Raw genomic sequence first — 10,927 nt, 5'->3', positions numbered from 1 at the left:
TAATGGCTAGAATATATTTTGAATGTATAAGTTACGACTTCGCTTTTAAAGCTACGAAGAGGTCAAGAATGATAAGGACATGAATCTGTTCATTAACCTCATCGAGAAAATTAAGAGCATGTATAGTGACTAAAATTCCGAAGAGAAAAAAAAAGCTTTAGGGACCAAATTTATTCTAAATAACGGTAATTACGTTTTTTTTTTTTTATCAAATATTGTATAATTGTTTCGTACCATGGTTATATTTCTTAAACGCATGGATATATTACTTTTTAAAATAATTATTAGCAATTTAACCTTTGGAAAATATTGTTTTTAACTTAATATTAAATCGGATTTATTTCCATGAGCTGATTGGTGGAAGCGAGATGTTTGCATGTCCATTGAAGAATGAGCTAGCGGACTCATAAGCGATGGGGTTCAAATCTCTAAGTTTCTATCAAAGGAGAACCGAACCTACTAATGAAAATAGACAAATACTTAAGTGAAGACCAAAACCGACATTTTTATTCCAAAAATCATTTGAACCTCACATTAAACTCAAGTCATGCCTCTAGAGCAAATCGAACTATTAGAAACCTTCCATGTGCTTTGAGTAATACGAGGCCCCACGGTTACAATTACATTATTGAAACCAATGTCTCCTTCTATGAGGCCCCTGTTTTCAATTGTAATTGTTTCTTACCCTTTTGGATCAAGATTTTTAAAACGTGTTTATTAAGAAGATGTTTCCACACTTATAAAAAATGTTTCATTCTCCTCTCCAACCGACGTGTTGGATCTCACAATCCACCCTCTTCAGGACTCAACAACCTCACTGGCAGGCACGCCGCCCAATGTCCACCCCCTTCGATGCTCAACATCCTTCAAGGCTCAAAAGTCCTCGTTAACCCACTGGCCGGTGTCTAACTTTTATACCATTTATAACCGCCCAAATCTACCACTAGCAAATACTATCCTATTTGGGCTTTTCATTTCGAACTTTCTCTCAAAGTTTTTAAAAGACGTCTACCAAAGAGAGGTTTCCACACCCTTATAAAGAATGGCTTTGTTCCCGGATAACCTCAGAAACTGACTAAACTGCCTTGATATAAACCAATTCAGATTATCTGAATTGATAACCCAAAGCGGCAACAAAAGAAAGTAGCCCCATCCATCATCTTGTAACAAACAGCCAGACTAGAATACCTTTGTGGAAAAAGGTTTTGAAATGTTCAGAAAGTTTTGCACAGACAATATATATACACAGCACATTAGAGCTCTGTCTGCTATATACGAACATTTTTCAACTTTTTCAGGTCACCTCGTGGTCTCTCCAGCGATTACGTTGACACGAGTAACCGGTGCAACCATCGTACCAATCAATCTCCATGCAAGTTTGCACCAAGTCCAATGAGTCACATCCTATTCATATTCTAACATGTGGGAAGAAAATTCATAGCAAAGGGCTTTTGATGATTGATACATGTTTTGAGAGTGAAAGAGTGAAAGACCAAGATGGGGGGGCATCTCTTTCCAGACCATGAGCTGCTTTCCAAAATTAAACAGCTGCTAGTTCTTCTCATCACCATGTTTGGGTGTAAATGCTATGAGCTGTAAGGAACAGATGCTGCGGCTGGAAGCTTGCGTGATACTTCGAGAGTGGCAACAGGCTTATTGGATAACCGTCGCTTGTAGCGTTTGAGGACCGATGCCAAGTTCTCCTTCCCCTTTGGGAAGGCTACATCGCCTGCAGCTGTACCGGTTCGGCCCTTTCGGGAAGAGATTGCCATTTCCACATCCTTAACCATATCCAGAAGCATTGCAGCAGTGGTGGATTTTCCCTTGCCAGGTTTTGCAGCAGGAGGCAACATTCCGTTTGCAATTTGTGGGCTTGACCTCTTCTGCTGGAATGCTTGGGGAATTTGAAGGCAGAAGCATGGCGGCATTGGTATGCGAGGCTTTGAAAATGCTGGATCAATTATACCCTGAAAGGATGTATTCATTAGAGTCGGACACAATTAGAATGACAAAAATGCACCATTTTGCGATCTGCCATGACGGTTTAAACCGAAGTTTTGATGACGATTCCTACTAGCATAGATACGAGATGTATTTGCATATTGCTTTTGGACAACATAGAAAAAGTGCTTATGTGATTGATACGGAGAAAAATAGTCGACGTTTACCTGAAGACGATTTAGTACGTAAGTATATTTTCCCCATAGTTCTGGCCGACTTTCCATAAGCGAGAGATCCAGAATTCGGTGAATGCACCATACACCAAAACTTACAATCAAATCTGATCTCCAAATACAGCCTTCCCCACAATGAGGTACTGAGGATACAGAAACATTTGCAAAGTTCGAGTCGTTCTTCATTCCAGATCCTGATCTCCTATCAGGAGAAAATGGAGGAGGTTCTTTCATACGGACCACACGTGTCTCAGCTTCATAAAGAAATCTCTCCCTGGCAGCTACGCAATCAATTAGTTCCTCGTCGGCACCATCACTTTGCCCGAACAACCAGTCTGATCCTTCCAATTTCAGAAGTTTGACAATGCAGTATCTGAAGGATTGGAGAAGCCTAGCCTCTGAATTCACAACAAAAGAAGCTTCTTGACTAATTGTATGCAGCCTTCCAATTCCTTTACTCTCAGAATTGCTATTTTTATCCAAGCCAAATTGCTCAGAAGGCTGTCTATACCAGAAGGATCCAGAATCCAAAGGAGGATTCATTTGTGAAGACAAAGCGCCACCGTAGACACTTGACGAAGAAAGTTCATTAAATGCTAAAGGAGCCACTGATCTTGATCCAGAATTTGAGTACGACAACCCACGAACTGGTATCCGACTGATAGATGATCCATAACCAGTCACGTTATCCCATTGAGAACTCTTTTCTGATACATGCTGATCGCGATGAATATCAGGCAAACTGTGGTATTTCTTGGTATTAGATACACTCGATAAATTCTCACCGGTTCCAGAAGGGGAAAGATCGTAATATTGCCGGTCAGACTCAGAAGCAGGATTCCTGGATACAGCAAAGTTAGGGAATCCAGGGGCAGGGGCCTGACAAGCACCCAAGCCATTTTGCAACTTTTGCCCCATTGCAAAAGCAACCGAGTCCCGCAAGCTTGCACCACCAGCACCACCCAAGGTATGATATTTAGAGGCTGATGGATCCAATTGACCATTCAAGTGACCAGAACTTTTGTCCTTGGCCATTCTACTAAGATAAGTTAACTGAGAACCATGGACCGTGGCAGGCTGATGATCCCAACTCTCAGAAGAAGGCAAACTGCGCAAACTAGAATAGCGCTTCACTCCGGAGTCAAGACCATTATGGCTAGAATTATTGACATATTGATCAAAAAGCTGCACGTGGTTAGACCACATTGGTTGATGTCCCTTTTGTACCCCATAGGGTGAATCTAAGCCACTTTGTACCCTCAAACTCTTCGGGGAGTCGTATAAACCTGAAGAAATTGGATTAGATGCTTTGCTTCCAAGAGGTGATGAGTAAGGAGAATCTTTTCCAACCGCGTCTGATTTCAGAGAGGAAGTTACAAGTTTCGAATCAATTCCGAGCAATAAATCTAGTTTCTTATCCTTAGCATCTTGAGTGGCCACTCCATGGAAATCATACAACTGCCCCCAAAATTCATCAAGAATTGCAGTTAGTTGGCGCCTTGCAGCACGTCCAAGTCCAGCTAACCTTGAAAGACTACCAGTACCGTTCCCACCTTCTTCACTTTTCCCACTAAGACTTCTGAAAGATCCAGGGCCCTCAGATGTTGAAGACGGTAAACACCCAGAAATCTCTTTCAGTGGCTCTTCAGCCTCCCAGTTATCAACCTCGTAACTATCCTTTTCAGAACGCAAGTCGCCATCGAATCCAACAGTCTTTTCAACTGGCTCCACTGAATCAATTTTTAAGACCTTTTTGTCAGCCAGTGTCGAGTCAGGAACATCATGAGTAACAACAGTTGAGGATGAGACTAACTCAGTGGATATGAGATTCTCTGAAACGTATTTAGGGGAGCTTGGAACTACACTACTAGATTGAGTCTCACCTTGATTAATTGAATCAAGCACCTGAACAGGCTCCATAATATTTTCAGGCAAATCAAAATCAAACTCTGGAACAGACAAGTCTGAATGACTTGCTATAGGCTCTGCACTGTATGAGCCTTTCCCCAAATCAATGCCTTCTCTCTCAACAGCTGAATCAGGTTTAACCTCCGGCACATCCCAGTTCAATACTTGTGCATCTAATTGGGCAATAGCAGTGGCCGATTTTAATGGGGTAGCTGCCAACCATAGCATCAGACAGAACGCTGAACAAGCAGTAATAAGGAGAACCACGTACGGGATTGACAAACCACTCCCCATGTTCCACCTCAAATTAACCACCCAATCACTGTTACCGAAAAACATCTCTACAACAAATACAATTTTCAGTCCTAATATTCCAACAAAGATGACAATTGCTATGAATTCAACAAGCTGCGATATTTTGAAGGCACCCATGATTGGTCTTGACGAAGCAACACGAAAGAGGGGAATCACAGAAGATGGAAGCAATAGAGCTACCATAACCTGAGAAAATATAAGAAGTTGATACATCCCTTCAGCTCCTGAACTCCAGACACAATAGAGTGCTGGAATAATCGCAATAAGCCTAATCGTAGCACAATGGAGCCAACCAGGAATATCTAATTTCAAAAAATTAGTCAAGACCAGTTGACCACCAAGGCTCCATGTGAGAGCTGTAATTTGATTTGATAGAAACAGAACAAGCAAGAAGAGAACATAAACCATTGGGCTCCTAAATACCTGCATAATTTGGGAGAAATGGGGGAATAAGATCAATATGCACCACAGTATTACTAAGCAAATGTAGCAAGACAAGCAAATTATATTTTAAAGGGGGAAGGGTGGCTGTAGAACACCTGCTCCATTAGAGACAATGCATCTGGAAAGGTGTGCAAAGCAAGGCCACTGCTATAGAATACATTTGCAGCTGAGTTCATGAGAACATTATTCACCACATAAATTCCACTGAATATGCAGACGATAGCAAACAAATGATTATTACACAATACTTCTTTGGAAATATTTGGCGGACTCTGCTGCTGCTGCTGCAAGAAAATAATGAAATGGCATTATAAAGCAAGTAAGGATATCTAAATTTATATTATGAAGAAATAGAAGTTTTTCCTTTGCAGAGGAAAAAAATAAAACTCGATACTTCAAATTAGGAACGGGGGGATGTCGAGCACAAATTTATCAAATTCAAGACATTATGAAGTTACACCAGCAAACTTTTAGAGGAATCTAGATGCTGAAAAATTAGGAACTGAGGGATGTAAAAATAAGTCGTTCACAAACGTCACATATGCTACTTTACATAGAAACTCCTGTGATTCTTGCATGAAAAATATGAATTTAGCAAGGAGGAAAATCTATGTGCATATTAACATTTTCAAGCATGGAGTATCCAATCCCATAAGTTTTTGTCTAAATGAACTGCCCAGCATGACATCCGAATCTTAAGATATTGGTAGACGAAAATAATCTCTTTTGACTTTGACTGGGAAAAGTAAAACATTCGCAGTTCTATGCTCAAGCAAAGACAGATAGCGAGAGAAGAAATGAGGAGCACCTGCACAATAGAAGAATGCACATAAAAATTGTGAGGCATGACACTTGCTCCAAGAAGACTCATAAGAGTAAATGCACTTTCCCCATTTAACCTTGTCAGCATGAGATTCATGGAAAGTGGGATTTCAGGTTGGCTGATGAGTACTCCAAGAACCAAAGAGAGCAATACAAACCCAGCCATGCATATATACATGAACTTTGCCCTACCATCTTCCTAGAAAATGCAAACCCATTAAGATAATGAATTACATCAAAGAAAAAAAAAACAAATTATGATTAAAAGTTTCGAACTTACCAGAAGATTAGCAAAAAGAGGAAATAAAGCAGCCACAACACCCGTCAAAAGGACACACGTGAAGAGGTCCCACCCAAGTAGAAGATTGAGTCCATGTGAAATGCCCAAGATCTAGTACGTTGTTTAAATAACATTTTAGCTTTATAATGAAGTTGGAATTCAAAATTTTAAGAGTTAAAATATGATCAAATTAGACCATACTTCACTCGAAATTTTTCTTAACAAAATTGAATAACAAGTTTGGCTGGAATAAGTGAGCAGAAAAAAAAATTACCATGGTAAGATCTAACAGAATCACAGAAACCTCTGCTTGAATTCCCAGGAAGAGGCATGTACACTTATCATACTCCTCGCTGCAAATCTTTGGTATTATCAACAGAAGAAAATAGGGAGAAAAAAAAGGTCAAGCTCTAGCAAAATTTAGCAACCAGCAGTCGAGTAATATGAAAATTAATAAATGAACCTGTACAAGGCACAGACCAAAATGGAAGAGGCCTAAAGCGAAGCATACAACCTAACGTATCAAACATCACAAAGAAGAACTGTTCTTGAGGGTAACCTAAAACTGAAAACGTAGACGAATAACAGTAACTGGAAATGCTTCTATGCACATATGTAAAACTGAGGAAAATAAAAATGTGAATTACACATGAAATTACCCTGTAAAAAAGGTATCAAAACTAATATAACACGGAAAAAAATCAGCATCTGTCGACTGACTGATTTTCAGATAAAAGCTGCTTGATAGACACCTGAAACATTAACATGTGCACAAAGAAACGAGAGATACATCCCTCAGATCTCATGGACCACGGATTTGAATAGAAGAAAATGACAATAATTTCACTTTATAAGTAAAAATGCTAAAGCCTCGAGGACAAATAATTTGTACCTGGGCAAGACCTCTTCCAGTGACTACCCCAATGCTAGCCGAGAGATACTGGCACAAAATGGCAGCAAGGTTGAAAAGAAGCACTAACACAAACAGATCAAACCCAAACCGAGCACCTCCTTCAACAGTCGCAGCCCACTTTCCAGGGTCAACATAACTTATTGAAACCAGAAGTGCAGGTGCAATGAAAGGCATAAACCGATGAAATGCACCCGACAGATGATTTGTATGCGATGTCGTAGATTCCATGGTATAAATGGGGATTTCCCACAAAATACTCCAATAGGGCAGTGTTAAAGCTTGGCTAACGAATCCAGGAAACTACAGACTTCCTGATAAGCACCAAATAATTAATTTACATCACAGCTGTTCGCGTTTCCTAAAATTACAACGTTTCATTACTCTTTTACTGGAAAGCAACAATTTCTACAATAAGAAATATTCATTCATTGTAAATAATCCCTGTTCTCTCATATTTTGCAAATTTAACACGTACATCCATGATTGTCTCAACTTTTGTCATCAATTCCAGAAGTCTCAGTAGCATTGAAATCCTCAAACCGTAGCTGTGATTATTTTGCTTAGCATTCGTAGAATGAAATCCACTTGAATGTCAGTCAAGAGTGATGTTGACACCCTGTTAATTTAGTGACCAACCCAAAAAATTAACCAAGCTCAACCCAGAAAAGCAAAATTTCAATCTGTTATATACTACCCTGCTCCAGAAAGAATATTCGGATTTCACAGATGGAACAGACCCCAATATAACAGCCACTGCCACCAATGTCCACTATGACCTAAATCAAACAAAACGCTATCCATTAGCATCAAAAGAAAATTATGAGAGAACCATAATGAGAAGAAGATTTTGGAATCAAGACAAGAAAGAGTAATTCTCAACAAACTAAGTTCGGCAACCTTTAAAACACTCGATTTAAAGGTATAAATATGCCAGCCTAACCCCTAACCCCTCCCCCTGCCTCCCTTTTATGGAAAGTCAACAATCATAGCAAGTAAAGCAGTCGTAGCAGCTCAATTAACACAACCCCATTACAATTCAAACCCTAAACAGTCAAAACGCAGAAAAGAAGCTGAAGAACCAACAAGGACTTTCATCAAACACCACGCGGGTATCACAAAATTACAGCAAAGAAATAAAAATTACTTGATATACACCCCAACCCAGAACCCAAAATCCACTATTCCACAACAAATTAGGCAGGAACAAGAAAGATCAGAATCAAAAACCACGGATCCGATGCAAAGCCGAAAACGAGATATGAAAAGGGGAAATCAAAATTGAAAAGTAGGGTTAGAAAATCATGTTGTTGATGTTGCTTTTGTTATTCACCTTGGGCTGCTGTTCTTCTGGTTTCCGTTTCTCGCAAATCTCATTCAATCCATGTACTTAATCTGGGCAGTAGATCTCACAGATGCTTCAGAAACGCTACAGAGTTAATTGCATATGCTTGTATATATAAATATATATATATATATAGTGAGAGAGAGAGAGAGAGAGAGAGAGAGTGAGTGAGCTTAAAGAGAGAGAGAGAAAAGGAAATTTGGAGATAAAAGGCACTGTGGGCTTTGAAGCTAGCTTGACGAGAGAGTTCGTGTGAGAGAGAAAGAGCGCAACTCCCATCAAAATTTCACCTTTTTCATTTATAGCTGATGAGAGTGAAAGAGTACTTATCTTTTTTTCTTTTTTCTTTTTTCTTTTTTATTTAATTTTTTTCTAATGGATTTATGCAGACAGCTCACGCATGCTGCTTAAACTGTACGGTCAATTGAACCCAAACGACGTGTCGGCACAACAATTAAATTTTTCTTTTTAACCATTATTCATTTTACTATTTTATTATTTTTCTATTGCCCTTATAAACATTAAAATTAAATATTTATTTTAATTATTAAGTTAATTTTCTTCAATTTGATAAAATAATAATAATAATAATATTTATTTTTTTTATCAAACTAATTGCACTTTATAGGTAAGATTTATGAATTATTGTGAAATTGAAGATAGTCTATAGAATCTAGCTAGGTAGACTCTATCATGGCTCATGATAACGTGCTTGTCTCATGTCAAAAAGGTAAATTCCTTAATAATGGTTAACAATGGTCGGGACCGATTATCTTTCTAATATTTATATAATTGAATAATATTATCGGTAATAATTCTCTCGTTGAACAAAATATCATCTCAGTCTTCTTTTAAATAGTCATCCCTCCAAATTACTCTTTATAATGGGTCGAGTGAGATAGGGAAATAATTCGTCCTATGCCCTTGAAATATTTTTGTTCCCTACCCATTTATCGTTTAGATGGGGATTTTCTCGCTCCCTTTAGATTAGGGATCCCGCAAGTTAAATAGACATTTTTATATATCATTATCTAACAAAAAAATTTATAATTTCTAACCAATTTGGCGGGTCTTACTTCAGGTTCCCACGAATCTTAAATACTCACAAACACTAAAGGGACAAACCGAGTAAAAACATTTGAAAACTAGTCGTATGTTCTATAATACATTAGGAGGAAAATTATCTTTATCCCGTGCCCAACCAAAAAAAAAAAATCAATACAAATAAATAACTATGCTAAATAAAAAATTTTTAAAAAAAAAAAACTATTATGTTTGTTTGATAGTGATATTGTACAGAGACTCGTATCCAAAAACCAACAAAACTTTTTGCCATATCCCTAATATAAAGACTTGCATAGTTGATATCACCATCAAAATATTATATTTGGGATTTAGACATGTAATTATGGACAACGTGTTCTAAACAAACATAATTATGACATTATACAAAAACTCGTGCCCTAACGACCAACAAAACTTACTATCATATTGATAAAGACTTGCACAGCTGATATCACATATTTGGGATTTACAATTTGATATGACATGTAATTATGGACAACACATTCTAAACAAACATAATCATGACATATTATAAAGACTCGTGCCTTAAAGACCAATAGACCTTGTTGCCATAACTTGATATCACCGTCAAGACATTATATTTGAGATTTGGGTCGTAGGGTGGGCAAGGCAAGGAGCTCTTTATTTTTGGTTGTGGCATTTCATCCAACACACGACTGGTAGCAACTGAAGAAGTTGAGATACAGAGGAGTCAAAGCACACGCCACGTCAAAAAAACCCACTTGACCAACTTGAAGATGACCCAAATTCAATTTTAGTTTGATTCGAAATGGGTCCACATCAAAAGACATAAAAAAAATTCTCAATAATTTTTCGAGAAAGAAAGTCAAAAAGAAACATCAAGTATTCATAATCGGAAGAAACTCACTTGATCAGGTTTGGCAAGTTTATGAGAGCCGAACTTCACAAATATCATCTTCTTCCCATTAATTGATAGCGGACAAAAGTTCGTTTAATGAGGATTTTGAAGACAAGAGAAACCGGTGGGTCCCATGGAAAATGTGGAAATTCCATCGAATCCTTCCAATTCCAAGCCTTTTTCATACCTTTATAAAGAATGTTTGGTTCTCTCCCCAACCAATGAGAGATCTCACAATTCACTCTCTTGGAGCACACCGTTATCGCTACCACTTCTTCCTCACTTCAATCGATGTGGGGTCTCACCATGACCTAGCATTCTCATTGCCACTCGTTCTTCTGTCTAATTAATATGGGGTCTCACAATCCACCTCTCATCATCCGACGTGGGATCTCACATAACAAGACTAAAAACTCAAAAAACGGACACCTTTTTAAACATAACATATAAGCTTAAGAATCGTTCATATCATTTTAAGCAATTAAGGTCAAATGACGTGACGATCCGCTTGTTCTTCATTACAAACTTCAAAGAAACTAAAAACTCTCGCTCGATTCATTCGACAAACAATGATCATGGATCGCTTGAATTGGTTGGAGGAAAAGAAGGAAGACATTATTTTGATTAAAGAATTGAGGTGTAACCCCAAAAGAAGCAAACAAAAACATTAAACAAATTGGAACACGTTCATTGAACATTAGCCATACAAATATTTATTTAAATCTCGTCAACTTTATTTTATTAACATTTCTGTAAATCATATCATGTGCCCTTCATTATTAAT

The 10,927-nt window shown here is 38.0% G+C and overlaps 1 protein-coding gene across 4 annotated transcripts; it reads right to left on the bottom strand.

The window, feature by feature from the left end:
* Positions 1–1,132: 1,132 nt before the first annotated feature.
* On the bottom strand, positions 1,133–8,474 carry LOC111780965 (ethylene-insensitive protein 2-like). 4 transcript variants are annotated; one of them, XM_023661340.1, is made up of 9 exons: positions 8,187–8,474; positions 7,332–7,632; positions 6,836–7,167; positions 6,218–6,304; positions 5,944–6,054; positions 5,650–5,862; positions 4,937–5,125; positions 2,169–4,820; positions 1,133–1,967 (listed from the first exon to the last, which is right to left on the bottom strand). In XM_023661340.1, the coding sequence occupies exons 3-9, from the start codon at positions 7,082–7,084 to the stop codon at positions 1,587–1,589; spliced, it is 3,882 nt and encodes a 1,293-aa protein (XP_023517108.1). In that variant the 5' UTR covers positions 7,085–7,167; positions 7,332–7,632; positions 8,187–8,474; the 3' UTR covers positions 1,133–1,586. The 4 variants fall into 4 exon arrangements, with proteins under 4 accessions (XP_023517108.1, XP_023517109.1, XP_023517107.1 ...); XM_023661341.1 differs by having other exon boundaries at positions 6,836–7,472; positions 7,594–7,632; XM_023661339.1 differs by having other exon boundaries at positions 6,836–7,632.
* Between the last annotated feature and the right edge of the window lie 2,453 nt (positions 8,475–10,927).

The sequence above is a fragment of the Cucurbita pepo genome, chromosome LG19 (assembly GCF_002806865.2).
Source record: "Cucurbita pepo subsp. pepo cultivar mu-cu-16 chromosome LG19, ASM280686v2, whole genome shotgun sequence".
NCBI classification, from domain to species: domain Eukaryota; kingdom Viridiplantae; phylum Streptophyta; class Magnoliopsida; order Cucurbitales; family Cucurbitaceae; genus Cucurbita; species Cucurbita pepo.
The sequence above is the reverse complement of the archived record's forward strand: the minus strand, read 5'-3'. Positions and strand labels throughout refer to the sequence as shown.